The sequence below is a fragment of the Phascolarctos cinereus genome, unplaced genomic scaffold (assembly GCF_003287225.1).
Source record: "Phascolarctos cinereus isolate Bilbo 61053 unplaced genomic scaffold, phaCin_HiC Scaffold_3;HRSCAF=262, whole genome shotgun sequence".
In the NCBI taxonomy this organism is placed as follows: Eukaryota; Metazoa; Chordata; class Mammalia; order Diprotodontia; family Phascolarctidae; genus Phascolarctos; species Phascolarctos cinereus.
Window position 1 is genome coordinate 124,699,941 of NW_027555736.1, and position 25,959 is coordinate 124,725,899.

The 25,959-nt window shown below is 40.1% G+C and overlaps 1 protein-coding gene across 3 annotated transcripts in view; it reads left to right on the top strand.

Moving 5' to 3' along the window:
- The first annotated feature begins 765 nt into the window (after positions 1-765).
- Positions 766-25,959, top strand: part of SLCO3A1 (solute carrier organic anion transporter family member 3A1) — a 376,694-nt gene continuing 351,500 nt past the window's right edge. For all 3 annotated transcript variants that reach the window (XM_020964444.2, XM_020964465.2, XM_020964475.2), the window contains exon 1: positions 766-1,276. In XM_020964444.2, coding sequence (XP_020820103.1) covers positions 1,085-1,276 — 192 coding nt within the window. In that variant the 5' untranslated portion in view covers positions 766-1,084. The remainder of the gene's footprint in view (positions 1,277-25,959) is intronic.

Consider the following 25,959-nt stretch of genomic DNA (forward strand, 5'->3'; position numbering starts at 1 on the left):
ACTACCCTCTTGTGGGCACTGCCTTCCTCCCTACCTCCACCCCTTCCAGCCCAGATTCCCCATCTCTACCCTGTTCCGGGCACCTTTAACCCTGTTGCCCCATTCCTCTCCTTATTCCCACCCTTATCCCTAGTCCAGAAAACTAGCTGAAAACCTGGGCGTTTGCCAGTGCAGCCGACCCTCCCTTCTTCCCTTAGTGGCACCGCCCTTATCCCCAGGGACCTGGCACCCTCTGGCGCTCTCTGCCTCCCGCCGCCATCCGCGATTCCCTCCGAGCTTCCTTCCCCAGGGCGCTGGCCGCGGCTGGGAACTGACTCCGCGGGGGTACAGAGATTGGGAGAAAGAAGCGAGCTCAGGCACTACCCAACCCAGGGGTTGGGGGTGGGGGTGCAAAAGACAGAGAGAGCCCTAGCTCCGGAGAGCAAAGGAGGAGGGAAGGAGGGAAAAGAGGGAAAGGAGCAGTGCCCGTTCATCAGGAAGAAGAAAACGAGGGAAGGAGAGGAAAAGAGAGGAGAAAGAACGGGGCTGGTTATGGCAGTGGCAGTAGCAGTAGCAGTAGCAGAAGCGGCAACCGCAGCGGCAACGGCAGCGGCAGCGGCAGAGGCAGCGGCAGCAGCCCGCAGGAGGAAAGGCAGCAGCAGCAGCAGCAGCAGCAGGCGGCGTGGGGAGCTCCCGCTGCACTCCCAGCCCCTGTGATTGGCACAGCCCAAGCTGGAGGAGGAGAGGAGAAGGAGGAGGAGGAGGAGGAGGTGGAGGAGGAGGAAGAGGAAGGGGGAGAGCGCAGCAGCAGCGGGAGGAGAGGAGATTCAGCCTTCAACCTCTAAACACCCCAACAGATCTGGGGGGAGGGAGGAGAACGAGAGAGAGAGAGAGAGAGAGAGAGAGAGAGAGAGAGAGAGAGAGAGAGAGAGAGAGAGAGAGAGAGAGAGAGAAGCGGAGGGTTGCTGCTCGCCTCCTGGGCGGAGACACACACACACACACACACACACACACACACACACACACACCAGCACACGCACGCACACACCACCTCAGCACCCAGATAGAGGGGGAGCGGGAAAGCGGCAGCGGAGGAGGAGGAAGGATGCAAGGGAAGAAGCCGAGCGGCTCTTCGGGCGGCGGTGGCAACGGAGGCAGGAGCGGCGAGCTGCAGGGGGATGAGGCGCAGAGGAACAAGAAGAAGAAAAAGAAGGTGTCCTGCTTCTCCAACATTAAGATCTTCCTGGTGTCCGAATGCGCCCTGATGCTGGCGCAGGGCACGGTGGGCGCTTACCTGGTGAGTCTCCATTGCCAACTACGCTCCTCCGGCCCCCCTCCCCACCCCTTGCCTGGGCAATTGGCTCCCCACTTCCTAGAGAAGAATTAGCAAAGGGGAACCTGGGCGCTCGCTTGCTAGCGGGCATGACCTCGGGTTGGCATTAAGGTTAGCAAGTGGTGCAGAGGAGAAGGCAGAGGGTTGCCATGGTTGGGGAGATGCCGGGCAGCTCAAACTGCTGGAGTATCTCTAGAAGACAGCAGGGGCAGAGAATGCTGAGGGACTGTGTGTTTCAGTGTGGGGCAGGGGTTACCAGGCTAGGTGGACAGTCCGGGGATGGAGCATTTCCTCACCAGTTTCTATCTCGTCTGCCGGAGACCCCATGTAGAGAAAAGCATGTGATTTTTAGGCTACCTACACAGAGAGAGATGTCTATTTGCTTTATCCGTCCTTTGCTTCCTAGTCAACTAAAATAGCTCCATTATACAATATTTTCTCTAGGTGCTTAACCTTCCACCAATTGTTTGGGAATTCAACAGTCTAGTAAAAATACAGTATCTGAGTCAAAGGATATATAGGGTTTTTTTTTTCCTTTTTCCCTGCCAAGAGCCATCTTTAACGGTTTAAGACAAAGTTACAAGTATCTGAGGAGCATCTTCAAGTTTCTATACTTTGTGTTGCCTGCCCATTCTTAGAGGTGAATTCCCTACAGCCATCCGCTTTTGACTCCAGAGTGGTTGCAACATTGTAGCCAGAGACGGCAAAATGTGGCACTCTTAATATGCCCCAGAAAGAAGATTTTTTAATATTTAAAAGGCATGTCACTGTGTTTCTGAGGAAACCACTTGCCTGTTGTAAATGACTCAGCACTGTCAAATACCCACTTTCTCCTTTTTTTTTTGTTTGTCCTCAGCTTAGCTATAAACTTTAGGCTCTAGAGGGATGCCTTCTTAGACCTGGATTCAATTAGTAGACTTAAGACTAGAGAACCACAGTATAAAATTCTTACCTGGCCAATGACCAGAAAATGGAATCAGTTGCTACAGTCCTTTAGCTTTATTGAGCAATTATGAAGCTAGAATTGGAGTAGAGTTCTTACTGGTTTATATTGCTATTCCAGTGATAGAAAAGTGTCAATTTAAGGGATTTCATTGTTCCCTTACATTAGATCAAGGTGAGTAACAGCTCTAGAGTGAATGCTACATATTGTTCAAAAAATAATCTAGCTAATAGATTTTGTTTTGGGGGGAAGTACAAGTTACAGAGGCTTAGGTCTGAAAGGCATCATCTAATAGTTAGAGTTTCTTAAAATGACCTTCACTCTTTGGGAAGTAGTATTTTGAGGCCTGAGACCCCTTGAAAATAAAATATTTCAATTACTTCACTTATTATTTCTTTAGCTGAGATGAAAAGTCTTATTTTTATCACTTTACATGCCATGTCTATACCATGACATCTGTAATAACCAACTACTCAGCCTAAAGCACCTCGTGTTCAACTTAAGAATTCATATCATGAAAACACCAAATGCCTTGTTTTGCCCGTAATTAAAGTACACTCCTACATACAGGTTGTACAGTTTATGTTATACCTAGGTGGTACACCTGGAAGTAATTAATTTTGTATACTTTCATAAATTCGGCAGAACTACCATGGAGATAATTTCTTAATGATCTAAGCCAATAAATACACTTTAAAGCATATACATACATAAATACAATGTGTATGTGGAAGAGATGTATGTGTAGTCATACTAAGTATACATAAGTTAATACAGGAAACTATGTTCACCAGTTCTCTATGTAACAGGAGATAATGAGTGAATTAGAACATACTACCAGTATAAACATTGTTCTAGTAGACTCAAATCAGTTTCCCCCTGTAGGATGCATTATTTATCCGTGGCAAGCAACAAGTCTCTCGAACACAATGACTTATATCATTAAGTTTAGCTACAATCATCAAAGAGACTTGAGAGGAGGGGAGTGGAGAGAAGCTGATCCAGAAGAAAGAATAGCCAATGAATAAGCTGAGGGAGGACAAGCTCTGGGGTGGCAATCTCAGCAGGTGGCAGAGAGACTATACTAGATTTAAGCTAGAAGAAATGTTGACAATTCATTTTTTGGTGCATGGCAAGTACCTCCAGGTTAGGATGTAACCAACTTGAGGATATTCAGGCATTTTCGCCCTTGGTGATGAACACTACCTTTGGGATATAAAGATAACAGGACTCAAAGCTAAAGGCAGAGAAGTGGTACAAATAAGAGCTCTGGGACTGAAATCAGAAAGACCTGATTTCAAATCTGGTCTCACCTGCTTACTAGCTATGTGATCCTTTGGAAGTCACTTAACCTTTGTTTGCCTCAGTTTCCTCAGCTATAAAGTGGGAACAATAATAGCACCTACTTCCCATGGTTATTGTGAGAAGCAAATGAGATAATATCTGTAGAAAGCAGGGTGTAGTGTCTGGTATATAGTAAACACTATATAATACTTATTCCATTCACACACACACACACACACACACACACACACACACACACACACACACCACCCTCACTGAATGAGTGACTTGGTCCAGGGTAGCAATCACATAAGATGTTATTTCATTTTGATACCTGGGAATAATAAAAATCTCAGGGTTCTGCCTCACCCCACCTCTTCTGATAGACTTTCCTCCCTTCAAAAATGTGGGAAACTTTCAGTGTGGAAAAATTCTCTCAGTGATACTGATAGACAGCTCATTATTACTTAGGGTCTGCTTGGGGCACTAAATGATTAAGTGACTTATCTGTAGTCATTCAAATAGCCTGCTTGGAAAGACCCTGAGTTTCTATCCACTACACCTTTGCCTTGCTGCTTCCAGGATTAACTTTACTCAAAAATCAAGCGTTTGCTTGCTAGAATTGACCAGATCAGCTGTCTGTTTATGACTGTGCTCTGCTATATAACTGACAAGTTTTCTGGTCATCTGTTATTTGGGAGAGAAAAAAAAATTGCAACTTTTCCTTCTGTTTCATTTATCCTGTGAGGCTGCTCTGTGGATAATACATACATGCATAGATAAAAATAAAGTACTGAATATTCAGGTTGTTTGGGCATATCTGTAAAGAAGGCATATTTCTTCCTTTTGGTTCCATATTAACTTTATCATTAGGAAACCTAAGAATTCCTATCCCTAGGTGCACACAGGGTACCTACCTAGGTTATGTTATCCCTATTATAATGATTCCAATCTCTCTGGTCTCCATGAGTGATGCAAAGATGAAATAGCATAGGATACCTGATGCATATTATCCCACGGGATACTATCAAACTCTCCACTGCCCAGATGTACACAGAGAAAATGACTGTCTCATGTACACATAGAAGAAGCCACACAAATGATCTGCAGTGCCTGTTCAATTTCAGAAAAAAAGATGCAGGTTCCTTCTTTATAATCTTAAAATGTTTGTGTTTGTGTTTGTGTTTTTTCCTTAGGAGTAGAAATCAGTCTTGTTATTATTAGGCCTGAACAAGGCTTGCATTTGACATCTCACTATCTCTACATCCTGAAAGTTAGACATTTCCACCTAGCTACACCCTTGACACTAGTGAAATTTCCAGCTCTCAAGCTTCAGTGCTTTCTTGCCACACAACTCCAAGGCAGGAAGTTAACTTGAGATTTCAGTGGTAACTTTGGAAAGCAAGACTTTGTTTTTCTTCCTCTCCAGGAGAACCAGCCCTGAGATTGAAACCCAAGAGAACCATTGCATGTTGAGAAGCCAGGGAATCTTTGACAGCAATTCTAAAAGGCTAGAAGCAGTGTCTTTTAGGCTGAGTCTAGGGCCTTCCAGGGTAATGCAGTCCTATAATCAGTCATGCTGGCTGGACTAAGCAAGATTAAGATAAGGCTAATTTGATACCTTGCCAACCATTATGTCTCCCACTTCTGGAGTTTTGTTAATTTAGGTGTTTTATTTTTTTTTAAAACTGGAAGTCAGCTTCAGACAAACCACTAGTCGGTCGGAAAGATGTTCCATCACCTTGTCACTCAAATTGCTGCCCAACCAGTTGTTAAATAATCATTTCGGCATAAGAGAGGAGCTGTGGGTTTGACAGTCATTGTGTGCAGAGCAGGGAATGCAATTTAATTTGTGTCTTCTTAGGTCTTTTGCTTAGGAGAGCTACAGTTTGAACTGACCTAGTTGCAAGGACACAACATCTGCTTACGTCTTGAGCTATTTGGAGAGGAGGTATAGTATAGGGAATGCGTTGAGATATAAAGTCATTATGTACATGTTGATTGGATAGGTTTTATAAAAAACCTATTGATATAGTTGGGGCTTTGCTCTGCAGGGCAGCCTTGTCTCTAGTAAATTTGTGGGTTTTTTTTTTCGAGTTATGGAAGAATAGCCTGGGTTAGGATGCGCACAGGAAATTAAAACCCCTGGAACCTCCTGGGTAATTGTGATTTGGGTTTATATGCAAAATATATTTTAATATTCCCTGCTTGAACAATTTAAAGGGCTATTCTGGTGTCCCAGGCAGAGCTTTACCCAAGCAATTCCTATTGACTAGAGTTGGGAATTAGACTCTTTAGTGTTTATGAAAAAAAGAAAAAGGAGAGATAAGAAGTGTGACTACAAAATTATGAGACTAATTTTCATGTGTGGGCTGGAGAAATCAGTCTGTTGCTATTAGTCCTGAAAGAAATTTAAATTTGACATGCCAGTGACACCCCTCCAGCTTTCCATTTTATAAAGAAGCATCACATTGACAATGCTTTTTGCATGCAAAACCCAGAAATAGACAGCCAAGAGAAACAATTAAAATAGTAGCTAACAGGACTACAATTTAATTTTTTTTAAATTCAATACACCATGGTTATTTAGAGTGACAAATTTGTAACCATTCATATAAACACTACATAGTTCCAGTACAACATGAAATTATCACAAGTTTTAAAAGTGCTTAATTAAGAAGTGTGTAGAAAAGAGTTTGTTTCTGGAAAGGGTTCCCAAAATGACAGCTTGGTAGACAGCTTTGCCTGCTTGTTCTCCATGCTTGAATGTGAAAAGAACAAAAGTATTCATTCTTTCATTTTACCTTATTTTGTCCAAATTCTTTCTCGAAGGGATGGCATTGAGACCTAGCAGAAGTGACATTGTCGAAGAATCTTTCACTCAATCACCTGAACCTCAGTTTTAATGTGAGGCAGCATTGAGCCGGCTCTGCTCAGCCCTAACCTGCCGCTTGGTGGGTTTCCAATGTTACCCGTGCTTTCTCATTTGACTTTCTAAAAAGCCATTAGAACACTGAGCAAAAGCAGCTTGAATGAGAGGGTTCCTTTCCGTTTGCTTTACACACATAACAGCTACCTTTAGAGATGGTGCCACTTGTTCGGGAACTGCATTCTCTTAGATTAGATTTCAGATAAATAGGTGTCATGTTGCAAAGAACATGGACAAAGTGCTGTATTTCGCGTGCCCGTGGTGCCCATTGTCTCACTGGGGCTCAAAAGAAAATAGTCACTATAGTTTTCTGGCTAATAAGGTAAAGAAAAAGTTGGCATCTTTCTCGTGATGTATTCCAGGCCAAGGTGGGGAAGCAGGGGAAGTGAGTTGGGCTCATACAGTGCTGACAGTAATATTTAGAACTTTGAATTCTCTCATTTGTGCCTGAATGAGGCAGGGGTTGTGCAAAGGGGACAGTTGATGTAGTGCTGGCTTAGCCCCAGCCTAAGCACAAGAATATCAGGCAGGATGGCCTTGGTATATTATCACCTGGCATTTATGCTGGAGATGGTCACCCTCCTGCAGGGGGAGATAAATAAATCCACAATAGTGACAGTGATCTGCATTTCCTCCTTGTCCCACACCTTTCTTTTAGTTTGCCTTAGTCTATTACTTCTCATAATAGGTCAGTGAGATGGGATGGATGAAAGGCCAATATCACCCTTTGATTTTCTAGAAGAAAAAACTCACTTAGACAAAAGCGAAATTACTTGTTTATGTTTACGTAGGTAAGATGATGATAAAGCTGGGAACAGAACCCCAGTGTAAGGGTTAGTGGATAACATACCCTTTGTTTCCTAAATACAAAGTTTGGCTCATTCATTTAAAAATGAATTTTTGGGGCAGCTAGGTGGCACAGTGGATAGAGCACCAGCACTGAATTCAGGAGGACCTGAGTTCAAATGTGACCTCAGAACAAACACTTGATTCTTACTAGCTGTGTGACCCTGGGCAAGTCACAACCCCAATTGCCTAAAAAGAATCAATTTTTAAAAGAGAGAGCTATTGCTTATTGTGTGGACCTTATCATAAATGCTCTAATACATTTCATCTTGAAGGTAAAGATTTCATCTTGTGCCCTCAGTGCCTAGCAGTGAAGGGTTTGTAGATAGTAGGGACTCAAGTAGTAGAATGGAATTAAATATAAGAACTGAGTTTTCCTTTTTAAGGTTTGAAAAATACTTTCTTCTTTTTTAATAATATACTTAAAAAAACATATCATGGTCATTTCACAATACTTCTCCCCAACTCCCAAAATAAAATTCTCTCACATTAAAGAAAAGCAATTAAGCAAAACAAACTGTCATATTAGCCATGTCTGAAAGCATATGCAGGATACTGCATACTTAATCTACCACTTTTCCACTGAGAGGAGGGAAGTATATAAAAAAGCTACCATTCCACCTCCCCTACACCCTTACTAGGGAGATTTGTCTAATGAGAATCCATTCTTACTTAATAGTACTAATAATTACTTAGTAATTAGAGGCAGCTAGGTGGGTCAGTGGATAGAGCTCTGGACATAGAGTCAGGAAGACCTGAGTTCAAGTTGACCTCAGACATTATGACCTTGGGCAAGTTACTTAACCTCAGTTGGCCTCAATTGTTCCATCTGTAAAATGGGGATAATAATAGCACCTATCTCCTAGGACTATTGTGAGGATCAAATGATGTAATAATTTTAAAGTGCTTAGCACAGTGCCTGGCACATGTATAGGAATAACTGTTCCAAAGATAGCCATATACTAAAGAAAGCAGGGAAAATGCCTTGGACCCCATGCCCCAGGAGGCCACTATACGTGGTTGGGTCTGAAACATCTAGGGATAGTCATGTTGTAATTTCTTATTATTTACTTTAAGTAAATCATTCAGCCCAGTATATAGGCTTTTGGAAATTGTTCATTTTGCTATGTTAAAGATATGTCATTTTTAAAAAACTTTCTGGCTTCATAGACCCCATGGGTAGTCTGCTGTAGTCTATGGATCCCCTCTCAGAAAAATATTTTATTTGTTTATTAAAATGTTGTGTCTCCTTGCCTCACACGTACCAGAAGTATGGGGAATACTTATGGGCTGACCTCACCACTGATTGGTGCAGGAGATTTGACCTGCTACGTTCCTCACTGGGGCTAGCTCTTCCCATACCTACATAACCTGGAGGCCCTCCCTTCCTGGGGACTGACCACATCGACGCTGAGCTTGGTGATGTGATACGCAATCTGCATAGCCCCCTCAGCTCTAAACTCCCAAGCTCAAGAGGTCCTTTAGCCTTAGGCTTGCCTGAGACAAGGATTACCATGCCTGGCATGGTAATATTTTTAAATGCCAAAAATAAAAGACATAAAATTATAAGAGAAACCAATTACATTGATATAGTTGTTAAAATATTTTTAAAAATCAAGTTCCTGCACCCCAGGTTAATAATCCCTGTTTTAGGTCTTTCCCATCTACCTTGCTATATTGCCTACTTGAGAGGACTGAGAAAGTGATCACATTGAAAGAGTGGGTAGCAGCAGCAGAAGCATAATACTTGAAAATCCCCCTCTAGATACATAGATCCACATGTGGTATTTTGGAAGCCAATTCCTATATGAGCCATCATTCCAATGCTCTTTGACTCCATAAAAGATCTGTGATTTGTTATTTTTCTAACTGCCCCTTGCCCTGAAACCACACTGTGGTTCAGAACAGACATTCAACAATCATATCTGCAGGTTATTTCTCTGATCTAGGTGTTTATTTCTCTGAGGCTTTGGTAAAAAAGCTGCTGAGATAGTGGATTCTAGTGATTTCAATATTTGGCACTTATTTCTTTTCCCATCTCCCATATTCATTCATCTCAGCTCTATTTCCAGTGATTTTGAAGAAGAGTTTTAATGCATAATACTTCCTGACCAATGAATATGTTCAAAACAGGTTTCTTGCCCCCTCCCCAATAGCAAAACCTGCATAAGACAGAGTACAGAAAACATCAGCTATCCTAAGTCATTCTATTGCACGATGACTAATTTTCATCAAAAGTGGTCATATTTGGAAGAAAAAAAGGAAAAAAAAAACATGTCCAGATTTCTACAGGACTTTATAAGGGAAAATATGGATCCAGGTTACTGAGAGATTCTGCTAAGGACTTCCCCAGGCACATTCTAAGTAGAATATTAATATGTGTACATTAGAATTTAAAGAAGAAGATATTTCCAAAGTACTGAACTTTCTGCAATCAAAATAATAATTAAAACTTCTGGCAGGATTTGTGACTATCTGGTGACCACTTGGGACTAAAACAGTCAGTTTCACTCAAGGGAAATCTCAATAGTCTGAAATACCAAAGTCTGCTGTTTAGTGCTAATTTTTAGTCATCCAGCTTCATAATAATGATGCTTTACAACTGTATAGCACATTATACATATTATCTCATTTGAGCCTTACAACAATCCTGTGAAGTATTATCCCGATTTTATATTTGAGGAAACTGAGGCTCATGTGGGCCGACTGACTGCCCAGGGGCAAACAGCTAGTCAGTGACTGAGGTGGCATTTATGAACTCAGCTCTTCTTGTCTCTACAAACACTGCTGAATCCACAGCCTCAGCTACCTCTCATTTTTTTTTTTGTATATCCCTCCTTTCTGCACTTAAGCCTCATCCCTCCTAAGAAGGGAAGCCTTCTGTGTCTGAGGAATTAGTAGCCAAAATCCTAAATAGATAACTACAGAAACCTACACAGCCATTTCTCAAATGACTGAAAATTTTTCCTATGATGACATTTATTTTACTTTCTGAGGTATCATAATTTGTCATTAGTGTTTTCTTTGACTTAACAAAAGCCCCATTCATCCCTTCCTGTCAACAAACAGTGAACATGTTATAAAGTGGAAAACAACACAGCCTGACACAATCCTGACCCTCTGAATGGTTGCAAATAAACAAATGGGAGTGTGTATGTGCCCTTCCCCCTCTTCATTATCATCTTCCCTTTGCTTGTGTTGACTAAGTCTTTTTTAGTAATGGTTTCTGGGTTTAAAGTTTCATTTAAGGTCCTGGGTTCCTGATTGTGTTGCCTGCTAAAGCATTTAAAGAGAACAGAGAACAGTTAGGGCTTTGCCCATATTTCTTGTGATCTTAAAACATGCCATTCTATAAGAAACAAGAACCCCAATACTCGATTCATTTGTGATCTTATAGGTGTGCATATCCCTCCAGGCATGTAGATGTCAACCCATCCCTGCCTGCCCATCCTGCTCTTGTCTATGTCATCCAATAAGGTAACAACAGGACACCCCCTGCCCCGCAATGTGCTATTGACCTTCTGCAAATTCTCCTTATATTGTGCGGATATCAATGCAACAGGATAGGATCAGTTATCCTCTCTTGCTCTGTGACAAAATGATCTCATCATTTTCAACTCACATGTCACCTTGATATTCTTTATAGATCTTACCTCTTACAATTTATTTCCCCAAATTCATCTAGGTTTTTTTAGTATCTTCCACATTCCAAATAATTTATTTATTTTGTATTTATGTGTACATGTTTCTCTCCCTTTCCTCCTTACATGTAAGTGCTTTGAAGGTGTAGTTTCTGGCTTAGTCCACCAGGAAGTTAGGTCAGCACTTGGCAAGGACAGAACAGAGACATAGAATTGGAAGGGCCCTCAGAGGTTTCTAATGTCTAGGCCTCAGAGTAGGTGATGAAAAAATGCTTGTTGAACTGAATTCAATTCTGTTTTCTCATTTTTGTAAGGGTTTTCAGCCTGTTTGGGGCCACTCCACAGCGTCTGCCTCACCATTCAGGTGATCCTCAACCTCTGTTCTTCAGATAATGTGGCATTTTTTGACTCACAGGATTACCATCTCACATCTTTACATCCTGCGTGGAAAATGTGATGGCCACTGAGGAGAGGCAGTCATAATCAACGAACCTCCAGAATGGTGGATGTCATTGCAGTTTCCTTGTTAGAAGTAGCTGCAGAAATTAATTTGATTCAGCCTCAGGTTGACATACCTAGATCATTCGTGCATCCATGGATGCATGCCTTTGTGCTAACAACGCTATTCTCTTCCATTTCACAGATGAAAATTTGTTTGACAAGTTTCAACTTAGATTAAGGCTGCCAACTGAAAGATCTCACTCAGTGGGTAGTTCTTCAAGTCTCACCTGAATGTGTCCAAAGTAGTTGTGGCCATCATGCCCTCTCTCTTCTTTGGTTCCCTGTGATCTTTGCTAGAATTTCTAAGAGGGAGAGCCAGCTAGGTAGGTACAATTAGAGAGGGTCCCCTCTCTGCAGCAGGAACTGTCTGCCAGCCCCTCATCCCATGAGATGAAGACTTAGAGAAAATGGAAAATAATCCCTCCCACACAAATAGATTGGTAATTCTAAAAGTACCACAGAGAATCCTGCCGCTTTTCTACCACAGGTCCTTGAGTTAAAGTTGCTGTCACCTATTATTATGCCTACTTTAAAGGAGGAGAATACTGCAACTTCAGGAGTATATAAAGATTTGCCCCCAAATCGCCTGATGAGTCACTCACTGACCTCAAGAACAGATATTGCTATAATTCATAAGATCACTGTAGAAGCTAACGGGCAGATGATCTATGAGCTCATCAATTGTTCTTTTTCCCCCTGGTTTTTCAAATAACCTTGAAATCATAGTGGGAATGATTGTTTTCCATCTGTTTCTGCACCAGCATGGTTGGCATGGTTAGAACTACCCTGAGAGTGCATTTTCCAATTAAGGGCTATTGCAAAGTGTTCAAAGGAATGTATATCACTTGGTTTTAGAAAAAGGTCTAGGAAAATACTTATCGGCTGTTTTCTTCTTTGCTTAATTCTCTTGCCTATTCTCACTCTGGCCTTCCGACTTCAGCCCACAAGAGAAAAATAATTGTTTGAAAAGGGGAAAATTTAATTTGGAAAGCTATTCTCTGATTGCATAAGCTTTAAAATACAGTAGCAAGCATAATCTTATGCATAATAGTGTAATAGTTCCATATCCAAAGAGGAAAAATTTTCTAAATATAGGCATTAAGGTAACACTAGACTCCCATGGCTTTTATTATGCAAAATCTAATGAATGAGATAAGAACTTTGAATTGAAAAACTTATTGTATTTGGGAAAATGGAATTTACCTAATTTAAAAGAAAGGTTCCATCTTCCTTGGTGGTACTGTTTAGCATTTATGTACCCTTGTATATTCGGTGCAGGGCTCTACAATCATCTTTATTAGCTAACTCACATAACACTCTGATTGAGATAGTACTGTAGAGCAGAAAACCCCTCATGATGGGAGCAGAGCTGGATTGCTATCCCAATTTGCTGCTTAGTTTACAGACACTGAAACCTCATGCTTCTTCTTAAAGGGATAGATCATAGTGATCGTCCCGAGTGGAAAGAGTTTGCGGGCTTGGAAAAATAAGAGCTGATGTTTCTTCTAAGAATCTTTCCTAGAGATGGACTCAGGTAGTCTATGGACTAAGCCATTGATTGATTGTTTTCATTGATGGCTTTCTTGGGTAGAGTAGATCAATCTGGGAGCTGCTACAAAAATGCCCACAAATGGTACCTTTGAAACTCTGCCATCCTGACAGTATTCACTCTGCATCATTTTTGGGTTTTGCTTGTTTGTTTGTTTTAAGGGGAACATGCTGCTCTTCAGAGAACCTGCTTATCTTGGGGACATGTCATGGTGTACAAGTTATGTCTTATTAGGACTGATTTTCAAGATTAAGGGCAGACATCACATGCCCTCAAGTTCCCCTTCAGAGAATCTTTGCCACTTAAATTGCCTGCCCAATGGCATGCTTTGCATTACAGACTTAGCTTCAGCTATTACTTTCTTTTTAGGGTTCTAACACTTTCCATTCATGTAGCATGACTGGCCTAATGGAAATGCATCAACATTTATGATGAGCTTTTTACAAGCTTCCTGAAGCATGGCTGTAGTAGAAATCTTAACTCATTCTTTTTCCATGTGGGTGATTTTGCTCAGACAGCATATGTAAAACTGCTTCCTAACACATCAGGTTTCTCAGTCCACATTTCACACTGTACAGACAAGTGTTGAGTGCCACCACATGTTGTCTATCTAATTTTGGATCAAATCTCTATCCTAAAAGTGGGATATCCCAAGTTACTTTGATTAGAGGGGAGCAAATGTTGATGGAAGCTAAGGAGAGACTTCTCCAGCCTTCTAGGACAGTCTCATTTTGTCCATTATTGCAATTTTGGTCATATTTTATTTTCTCTTTAACTCAACAAATAGACTATACAGTATCCAGGAGTGGGGAGCCTGTGGCCTCGAGACCACATGCGGTCCTCTAGGTCCACAAGTGTGGCCTTTTGACTGAATCCAAACTTCACAGAACAAATCCCCTTAATAAAAGGATTTGTTCTGTAAAACTTGGGCTCAGTAAAAAGGCCATCACAAGACCTAGAAAGCCACATGTGGCCTTGAGGCTACAAGTTCCCCACCCCTGGATAGGCTGTCAATACAGTATAGGAAGTCAATATATTGAAAAAATATTTTTTCAGTGAATGAAAAGAGGGGTGGCTTTCTGAAACAAACCAAAAATCTTAATGTAAATCATCACTTCTTTTCTACCTGTTACTGACTCCTTTATTAAGAAGTCTTGATGAATATCTAGGAATACTGCAGAGATATATAATTTTCTCAACTTTAGGAAGTTCCACTTTGGGAACACTCTCCATGCACACAGTAGCCAACCAGCTTATGACTTAGTAAATGTGTCCTAGGGAGGTGAGGCACATAGAGGGCCAAGGTTCAAATACTGGCACCAACACTTTCAGTTAAGGGATATCAGATAAATAATAATAACTAGCATTTATATAGCACCTACTATGTTCCAAACACTGTGTTAAGCACTTTACAAATAGTATCTCATTTGATTCTGATAACAACCCTGGGAAGTAGGTGACATTAGCTTCATTTTGCAGTTGAAGAAACTGAGTCAGATAGAGGTTAAGTGACTTACCAAGACTCACACAGTTGGGAAGTGTCAGAGGTAGGAATAGAACCTATTCCAAGCCCAGCATTCTTTTCATTACTTCAGCTGTGAAAACACTTAGCCAGTCAGAAATAAGCATTTATTTAGCAATTACTACATGATAGGCACTGTCTTAAGCACTGGGGATGAAAGAAAGAAAGAAAGAAAGAAAGAAAGAAAGAAAGAAAGAAAGAAAAGAGAAAGAAAGAAAAAAAAAAAAAAGAAAGAAAGAAAGAGGAAAAGGAAAGGAAGGAAGGAAGGAAGGAAGGAAGGAAGGAAGGAAAAGGAAGAAGGAAGGAAGGAAGGAAGAAGAAAAGAAAGAAGGAAAGAAAGAGAAAGAAAAAGGGAAAAACCCAGGATTCACCTTCTAATGGGGGAGAAAATATGCAAACAACTACAAAGGATATATAAATCAAAAAAGGTACTGGGAGAGAAGGAGAAAAGGCCTCCTGAAGAAGGTTGGATTTGAGTTGAGCCTTAAAGTAAACCAAAAGAGCTAGAAGTCAAAGGTGAGAAAAGAAAGTATTTCAAATCAGGGTGATAGTGCAAACACATGGAGTCAGGAGATTGGGGTATTGGTGTGAGGAACAGCAAGTAGGCTGGGCTAGCTGCATCTTTGGGTATGTAGAGAAAAGTAAAGACTAGAAAGGTAGGAAAGGGCCATGCCCCAAAGAGGATTTTATAGCTGATTCCAAAGGTAATGTCAACCCCATATAATATTTATTGACAATAAAACACTAAATAAATGTGAGTTTTATTATTACTAAAATTCTTCTATGGCCGATAGGTGTGGCCATGCTTACATTCTTTTAACAAACCATTGTGCCTCAGTCCCACTTTCACGGTTCCAGACAGGTGAGATAATCATGTGTGGAGCTCAGCAGACAAAAGCTGAAGATCCCAATGGCCAACCCCACCCTGAACTAGCAAGTTGCACAAGTGTGTACTGGAGAAAACATTCAATTAAGGAAATGACTTCAAGCTTCATTCTTGGAAAGAGTGATTGTCAAGAAACACATTAAAAGAATGGGTTGGTAAATTAATGAGGGGAAAAAAAAACATGATCTATCTTCTTTTTAAATTTCCTCTCTTCATCATTTTCTGAGGCATGTTGATTTCTTCCAGGCCTAAGATTTGTATCCTCCATTGGGGAAAGAAAAACATTGGCTATTTATATTCCAGTCTTTTTGCTTCAATTATGGCTTGTTTTTATTTCCTTTTGAAAATCAGCAGTAACAATAATAAACAAAAACCTGAAGCTAAAAATAGCCTCAAGGGCCATTTGAAAGAAAGAAGGAGAAATGCACAAAGAAAGCCTTTTTGCTGGCAGGAAAAGGAAGTTTGGAGTTCTAGTGTTCAGGTCCGTTGACTACTTGGTCAGGGAGAGACTCCTCTCTTCTTTCTGGGTGACTAGAGCCCGATGGTCACAGGGGGTAATCTGGTCTATTGTCTCCTAGTTATTCATTTACTTACTTTTACCCTTTTCCAGGTGATGGCAGAAACATCTACATTTCTCTAGCCCCTGACTCATGAATTCAGCTTGAGAAATCAAGAGAACCTGGCCAGATAGGGGTATAGACAGATGTCTGTTTTGGATAGTAGAAAGAACATCTCTGTGGAAACCTCTGCCATGCTAAGCCAAATTAGGGTAGAGATTCATTTAGTAGCATCTCTTCCTCTGATTCATTTATGAACATGGTGCCAAGGAAGAAAGATCTGACCTCTTTTTTGCCCTTCCACCTCTTCTTCTCTGTCTTTTCCCATTATAAATCTAAACTCGTGGCTACTTTAGAAGTTTGATGCATTGGAAAGAACATTGGCTTTGGAGTCAGAGTCCTAGGATCCAAATCTCATCTTTGATGTAACGTATGTGATCTTGGAAAAGTCACTTAACTTTCTTCACCACAGTTTCATCTTCTGTGAAATGAAGGGGTTGGAACAGATAGACTCGCAAGGCCCTGGGAGCCCTACACCAATGGCATCAACCTTGAACAAAACTAGGGGCCTCTAAACCATATATCAGAATCTTTGTGTCCACATATTAACTTAGAAAACTTACATTATATGTGTTCTGTTGTAATTTTATTTCATTAAATATTTTCCAATTACATTTTAATCTAGTTTAGGCAGCACAGTGGAGTGCTGGGGACTGCAATGGCTCAGGCTGCATGGATGATACCACTGTTCTATCTTAAACCATTAAAGATTTTAGTTTGCTTGCCATGAATCTGTTAACACCTTCTTAGGCAAATATATATATTTTTTAATCTAGACCCATTTCTTCCCAAGGAGCTCAAAGTACTTACGGGATTTAGGCAAATGGATGCTTTTGTCATCTTTTCTTATACATATGAAGATCATAAATACACAAGGAGAGAAAGTGGCTTTAAGGCTACATCTTGGTTTCGATATAGGACATTGATATAGGGAGGATGTTGTTGTTGTGGAAGCATTTTAGTTGTGTCCAACTCTTTATCATCCCATTTGGAGTTGTCTTGGCAAAGATACTGGAGTGGTTTGCCATTTCCACTTGCCCAGGGTCGCACAGCTAGTAAGTGTTCTGAGGTCAGATTTGAACTCAGGAAGATGAGTCTTCCTGATTCCAAGCCCAGTGCTCTATCTGCTGTTCCACTTAGCTGCCCTGATATAAGGGAAACAGTGTTATAGATAAATCCTTTAGGTTAATCTAGTAGTTGACATCAATGGATAGGATCCAAAATGGACTGGTGAGCGTCCAATTTACATTCAAAGCAAAAGGTTATTATAGAGCCTTCTAGCTAAAACTCTAGGTTGAGCATGTTGGGCAGTAACTTTTGGAGTCAGGTTGATCATCTTGACGATGTCAAAGTGATTTATCAAGCCAAGCCAGTATATGGTTCTGATGCCAAAAAATGAGGCACCTTATGGCAGGCAGGGACAAAATTCAAGTACTCATTTGGAAACTAGTTGGATTTTAAGCCCAATTTTGCCTCACTGTTTGGCCCTGCTATTAACCTTATTGAAAGCATGATTTACCAGTTTTCATTATTGTGTAAAATGGACAGAGTTGTCACTAAGGTGGGGTGAACAGAGTTTTGTTCCAGTGCATGGAAAGCACAAGACAACACTCGTAATTGCTTTTCTGGGAGAAACTACTGATCTTAGAAACTAGTTATCAAGAATAAATAGGTAAAACAGAATACTACCCGCTAGCCTTAATACCACCCTTTCTCTAAATCTCACTTGATCTCCTCCCCAGTCCTGTGTAGCCCCATATTGCTGCCTCCCCAGCAACAGCCTTTTAGTGTTCTAGAATCTCTTTCTCCCAATAGCACTGTCTCCAAAGCCTCCCCAACCATCCAGGACCTATTGAGAGGGCTCCTCCCCTCACAATGAACTTAACTTGAGTATTGGGTTTCCTTTCAGGGACACCATCAGTGAGCATGTATTTGTCAACCACAAATGCTTTAGGCCCTTTTGGGGAAAAGGTTCTTTATAATTTAAAATATTCTCACACGATCATGGGTAGGTCCCAGTGAGTACTACGCCAACATAATGCTAGGTGAATAACTCAATGCTCAACCTTACACTATGATTCAGTTTACCCACTCACAATTCAAATGTCATTATTATGCATCTATCTGGAAAGACCAACCATGAACAATAAGAAAACAGTTTATGTCATTGTGAATAGACTGATTCTCTTTCTTCTGCATATTAGTTCAATGGTCAGCTTTCAAAATGAGAGAGCAAAGGAGAGAACATGTATGAAATTCAAAATATGTCTTACTGTACTTAGTAAAAATACTACGTTCATAGTTGTAGAAAGGGCATGGACTAGGTCCCAGAGAAGAGTTGATGAAGCATGTCTCCTTCCTCTCAGAAGATCTGGAGGACTAAGGTGGCCTCATTTTGCATGTGTTATCCATCAGATCTGGTTGCTATGTTGGTCAATTTTCTTTAATTATTTTTCTTTGTGGAAAGGGATGGCTCTAATTAGGACAGAGTAAGAGTAGATTCAAGTAAATGTCTGAGTATAAAAAAGCACCAATAAAAATCACATTTTGGAGAGATAGAAGAAGAAAATGAAAGTGTGCAAAATAAAGAGTGGTTATCATAAAAATGAATAAAGTAGCTTTATTTGAATTGCAATACAAATCAAAATATCTTTTACATTAAATGGAAATAAAAGAGAGAATGAACAGAAGAAAGGGAGGGAGAGATAGAGAGGGAGATAGACTAAGACAAAGGATCAGGATGGGAGAGAGAAGCAAAGGGAAGGAGGAATGAACAGAGGAAAGGAGAGGTGGGGAGGGAGGGAGGGAAGGACAGAAGGAAAGTTAGGAAAGAAGGAAGGAGGAGAAAAGAGAGAGAGAGAGAGAGAGAGAGAGAGAGAGAGAGAGAGAGAGACAGAGAGAGAGAGAGAAAGCATTAGTTTGGAAATACAAAGAAATTAGGTTGTAATCCAGACCTGCTCCTAAGTTCCTTAAATCTTAGATGCATTTATTCATCTGTAGAATGGGGATAATACTATTTTTCATTTGTATCCAAGTATACTCTTCCTAGGAACACTGATTTAGTTATTGTTGTACCAGTCCACCAAACTTAATTGACTTTTACGTAATGTCATTCTACAAAACACAAATCCTGAAACATTTTTTACAAAGGTCTGATTTGCTGTCTTCTTGGACAGAATGCTTACAATCTGTGGAATGCAAGAGAGAGCCAAATGGGCAATAACATGTACCATAAAATCCTTGTGTTACAGGCTAACCACTTCATAGCAGGATTTAACTTTATGTAGTTATGTTTAGATGGGGGCAGTAAAGATTTAACCCAAGATATCTCCAAATCCATATATTAATGAGTCACATTATCTTAGACTTCTATTTTATTTGAGAAAAAAAAAGGCCTACTTTCCCCAAATGATTTTCTATTACACATGGTTTATATTACATAATATATTTCCTGGTAGTTAATGCAGTATTTATTGATTCAAAGCATTAAATTTAATTCTAATCTGGACAAATCCTTGCCAGTAATTTTATGTTGTCCTCTAATCATTTAAATAGATATATAATCACTCAAGTAATTTAATACAAAACCTTAACTGATGGTGATTCTGTTTAGAAATATTTTTGTTTATTCTTTTTTTCTTCCCTCTTGCCCTTTATTTTTAATTAAGGAGCTTGTGGTAAAAACAGACTGCTCTGATATCACAAGAAGAGAATGTTGAGATATCAAAAGAACACATGATTTTGATGAAGACGATCTGTGATGTTTCAAAAACAAGACAGTGAGAGTGAGGATGTGGAACCTGGCGACCTCTAAGGACTTTCTAATTCTATATTCTGGCATTGGAAGGCACCCGAGAGTACTAGAAAGAATGTTAGACCTGGAGGAAAAGCAGCTATTTATTAGCTGTGTGATCATGGTCAAGTGACAGTCTCTCAGAGCTTCAGTATTCTTATTTGCAAATGGTGATAAATGTATCTCAATGACCTTAGGGTTGTTGTGATGAAACTGCCTGGCAAACTTTAAAACACTATAGAATTGTGAACTGTGATTCTAGATTGCTCGGAGTTCTTCTGTCTTCATCATTGATGACTTTTGTGGGGGGAGGGGAAATGGGTAATAATAGCACCCACCTCCCAGGACAGCTGTGTAAGCATCAAGTGACATAGTTATAATGTGCTTAGCAGTGTCTGGCCCATAGTAGGTGCTTAATTAACACTTGTTCCTTCATTTCCTAAAAAGCTTGGTTTTTGAACATTTTTTAAAAGTTATTTTTAATGTGAGCTCATGAGTTTGCGAAAGGGGAAAAGCAATGTCTCTCAAGGCATGGTCTGAAGCTTTGGTTCAAAATAAATGTCACAGGAGAATATATGAGATTTTGCAAATACATACCAGCAACAACAACAACAACTTAACAACAACCCTGGGAGGTGGGTGCTATTATTGTCCCCATTTTACAGTTGAGAAAACTGAGATGAACGTAAGTTAAGTGACTTGGCCAAGGTCACATAGCTAGTAAGTGTCTCCAGACCCACTGTGCCACCTCATTAACCTCAAATATAACAAAGTGAATTTTTTCTCTGCCTATTTCAATGATCGTTTTAAAGGTCAAACTGGTGCAGTCCCAATGATAGCAACATGTATCCCCTGAACAAGCTTCACTGCCTCACAAAGTTGCATTTGTAAATGTGAGGACAAATGGAATACTTGTTTAAGGGTTCCTCAGCCATATCTAGTCATGTTTTGAACAAAGATTTTGAGGACCATGTTCTGGCGGCCCCAGGAATTCCACCTCTGTTCTTTCCTACCCGTATGTCCTTCGATAAGTCACTTAGACTCTTTTCAAGCCTTGGTATCTCATTTGCAAAATGAGAGGTTCATACTGGATGATCTCTAAAGGGCCATTTTGTGTCTAAATCTATGCTCTCAGGAGCCTGAGAGTCAAGTTCCTACTTGTAGGTATGAGGGAGAACCTTAAAATCATTTTCCAAAACCTTTAGACCCACAAAATTTCTATTGTGCTGGCAAAACAGGTATTGGCCCCTGATGTAATTGAGACAACATACAATTTTTGTATTAAATAGAAGTGTGTTTGTTTGGAAGAAGGGGAAATGTGGAAAGGTAATGAGTGGTTTATATGCATGGAATACATCTTTTAGTCAGAGACAAAGTGTTGGGTAGAAACTTTGGTTCATCCAAAATGTAGGTTATCAAAAAAAAAAGTAGAAACAATTCTTTCTGCCCAACAGAACTTCCAGTATAGTTTAGGAAATAGGACCAATCTGAAGCTGAATAATTGCAGTATTACTTTAAGGCAATGTATAACCAAGAGCAAGCAAGATAGTATAATACAGACTCCGCATAAAAATGCAGAACCATAACAAGGATTTATGACACTCATGCAATTGTCACAAAAGATAACTGAAGCAAGCAGCAAGAATTGTGCCTTGATGAAAAGAGGAGGTACTGTACTTGGAGTTGGGAAGGCATGAGTTTGAATACTACCTCAAACACTGAGGAGCTGGGTGACTTTGGACAAGTCTCATCTTTCTTCAGACTCAGTTTCCTCGTCTATAAAATGGTGATAAAATAACCCATCTCACAGGGTTGTTGTAAGGAGCAGATGAGGTAACACATGTAAAGCACATTACAAACCTTAAAGTACTATGTAAATACTCGATGTTATTATTACTACTACCTTGGAGCTAAGGCCAGTTGTAAAGGATCGTAAGAGATGTCATTGCCCTTTTAATTTGGCACCGTGGGGCAAAGCCCTAATCATTCTACTTTAACTGTGGCTGTATATAAATGCAGGAGGAATTTAAAGTAAGGAAATTATCTCAAGGGGTGTGTTTATTCAGAAAAGTACCCTTTTCTAGCCCTTTTAAGAAGTGTAGGTTTTCACTTAGGAAAAGAACATTCTCTATAATATAAAGAGAGAGGAGCGAAGTGTAAACGTCATGACAAAGAGAACATTAGTAGGAGAGTGAAAAGTAGAGACAGTATTAGGTATTATGGATGGCAGAGTTGGACAGGAAATGCAAGGCCAGATGGTTTCAGGCCTAGTAATTATTTATTCTGTAGATAGCTTGTTTGTACGTATTTATTGTTGTCTCCTCCATGATGTAATTGAGTAAGCACACTGTTTTCTGTGACTGTTACCTCCTTGAGAGCAGACTCTCTTTGTCCCTGGAACATAGTACATAACAATGCCCAACATATAATAGGTGCTTAATAAATGCTTATTGACTATGACTAGAAATTCCAGGCAAAGCAGGTTGAAATGCAACTGGCAGACAGAGAGGGAGGGAATGGTTCACTCTTCTCAGGAGCTAAGGGGTTTATATGAACTGGTCCATTTTAAGGTCTGCTTGCTAGTCATGCTCCTGGTTTCCTGTAGGTTAAATGATGAAGCCACAAAGCTGGTCTAAATGAAATGTCTTTCTAAACTTTTACATGAAGTAAGAATCAAATGTCTAAAATTAAAAAAACCTATCCTGGGAATGTGAAATATCCAGGAAATATTCCCTAGAAATGCAAGATGGAAACAAGGCTGACCTCAGATTTCTCCTTTTGATGTTAAACAACGAATGGATTTTTTAGAGCAGCTAAGTGGCATAATGGATAGAGTGCTGAGCCTAGAGTCAGGAAGACTCATCTTCAAATACGGCCTCACACACCCTGGGCAAGTCACTTAACACTGTTTGTTCAGTTTCCTCATCTGTACAATGAGCTGGAGAAGAAAATGGCAAATCATTCCAGTATCTTTGCCAACAAAACCCCAAATAGAGTCATGAAGAGTTGGGTATGACTGAAACAACAATTTTTGACTGAGTCCAATCTTCTAGATCAAATTAAAACCCTTGGTAGCCAAACAAATCACCAAAAAAAGAATTATGTTGATGACTGTGTCATCACATGATCTTTGGAATATTGGTTCCCCCAAAAGAAAGATTAAATGACATCATGCCTTTAAACTCATATTCTGTATGCAGAAAATGCTGAGTGACATTTTGACAGTGACTGATCAACATGCCTACCACATTTTGTAATGTTTTAAAAACCAGATTCTAGTTTTGTGTCAAACCATCCAGAACTGTCACATCCCAGCTGCCTCTCCTACAATGCTGAGCTTTTATCTTCATGCCCAGATAAACCTGCATTCATTGACATCTAAACAATGAGATACAAACAGTAAGTGAGAAAGGGTCTATGCCCTTAAATTGAAAAATATTATTGGCTGGAGAGAAACAGAAAGATCAAGTAGCTCATATGCATTTAATTCTTTTTCTATATTTAGAACATAAGAATTCACTTTTTTTTTTTGCCAGCTTACCAATTTGTACCTTTTTTTTTACTTTGGTGAGCTTTTCTTTTGTTTCTCCCAGGCATTCAAATGTTTCTAAAATAGCCTATTCTCAGTTAAAGCTAATTTCAATGTAATGTAAATTACAGTACATTTCTTGATTTTGAAAGCTCATCTTCAGAGTGCACCTGTGCTTTTGAATGCAGTCTCTTCCCCTACCTGCAGATTCTTGGGGGCTAGCACCCCTCCTTTGCAGCCCTGAATGCAAAGGCAGAAGTGCCATTTGATAGGGCTACTGTTATGTGGAATATCCAACCACATAAAGATTCTACTAAAATATTTATCACTGCACTGAGCTGACTCTGTAATACAGGTATCCTCTGTACCAACCCATACTATTTCATGTGCTGGCTTTCTGTTACTTATTTTGTCTGGATTTTTTTTTTAAGCCACCATCTGCATTTTTTCCTTTGAAGTGCATTAGTTACCATGGAAACAGTGATGTCATGGCTGGGGGGTGAGGGTTAGTCACATCCACAGGGCAGTATAGAATCAGTTCATTTAATGGGTTGAAATTTATACTACACTTGGGGAAAATTAAAAGTATGTGCTTGTGCATGTATGTGAGGGAGAGAATTGTGTGCTTACACAATTACATCAGGCAGAATACACATATAGAGCATATTGGGAGGTGGCATAATCTAGCTTAAAGACCCTGGAGTAGGAATTGGGAAATGGTGCTAGGACTGATTCTGCCACTAACTATATGACCTTGGATAAATCGTTTAACTTCCTTAGGCCTTAATTTTCTCATATATAAGATAAAAAAGATTGGATTAGATCATCTCTAACATCTTCTGAAGCTCTGTTAATCTATGATTCTCCAACTCAACATTAGCATGTTTTGTCCAGTGCAAATATAAACGTACACATGTATACACACACATACATACATGCTAAAAAAAAAGGAACGTTATGCAAAGGTTCTAGTTACTCAAAATTTGACATTTTTGTTATGAGTTTCATGAGTCCTACATATCTGAAGTGTTCTTTAGAGGCAGCAATATAGTGCATGGACTGCTGGATTTAGAGTCAGGAATACCTGGGTTGAAGTTTCATTTTTGACGCTTGTTAGCTGCGGGACCATGGGCAAGTCATTAAACCTGTATGAGCTTCAAGCAGTTCTCTAAGGCTGCATGCTTTACAAGTGTCCTTGATTTGATTATGGATTTCTACAGTTGTGCTGTCGTATTGGTAGCATAGAAAGAACATTGTACTTGGGGTAAGAAGTCCTTTGTCTGAGGTAATCTTTGGGTGTCTTCTCTCATGGCCTCAGTTTCGTTATTGATAAACTAAAGGGGTTGTTGTTTAGTCATTTCAATTGTGTTCAACTTTTCATGACCCCATTTGGGGTTTTCTTGGCAGAGATATTGGAGTGTTTACCATTTCCTTCTTTAGTTCATTTTACAGGTGAGAAACTGAGGCAAACAGGGTTAAGTGACTTGTCCAGGATCACACAGCTAATAAGTGTCTGAGGTCCGAGTTGAACTCACCTTGCTTCAAGCCCGACACTCTATGCACTGTGCCACCTACCTGTGGAAAGGGTTTCAACCAGCTGATTGCTAAGTTCTCTTCCAGCTCTAAATCCTATGATCTTGAGTGTTAGCTCTGACACTTGATTGTGATGTGAACTTGGGCAAATCATTTCATCTTGCTAACTCTCCATTTCTTTATTTGTAAAATGGAGATAAAATACATTTGTCATTGACTTTGCGGGGTTGTAGTCACACTGGGATGATGCGTAGAAAGCACTTTGTGTATTTTATGTTTATAAAAGTATTATATAAATGTGAGTCATTATGTAAGCTAATGGACCATATTGCTCCATATTAAAGGATTAGTTCAGACTAGAATGGTTATGTATGTCTTCTCCTCTCTCCCAATGTTGTATTATAGGCAAGGGCTGATTACTTTGAATGTGAACCTTAGTCTTTAGCAATATTAACAAAGAATTGCCAATAGCCTGACGGTAGCCTCATCCCTAATAGCTAAAATAATAGCACTAAGAGTCAGGATGTGTGCACCTGGGTTGTCTTTCTCAACATGCTTGGGGCTGTGTACAGAACTGTTGAATACACTTTGCATGCATTCTTTTCCATTGTTGTTATAATAAACATGTTTGGGGAAAGGTGTACAGGTTGTCCAACCAACCAATGAAAGGATTTTTTTTTTAGCTCTGAAGATAATTAGTTCAATGTGTTGGAGCAGGTGGGAGGCTGGTGGTCTGGACCTTAATGTCACAATGTCAAACAATGTACACTGAGGTGATGTCTATCACAATCATAGCCTGAATTTCCATTTTGCCTCCCAAGTGCCAAATGTAGAAATGATGTAGAAGACAGAACAAAGAGAAAAGCAAACAGACCACACAGCTAAGTTCCTTCAATTACTGGCTATCAGGGTGAGGAACCTGCAGCCTCAAGGCCTCATGTGGCCCTCTAGGTCCTCAAGTGAAGCCCTTTGACTGAGTCCAAACTTCACAGAACAAATCCCAAGTTTGGATTCAGTAAAAGGGCTGCACTTGAGGACTTAGAGGGCCACATGTGGCCTCAAGGCCACAGGTTC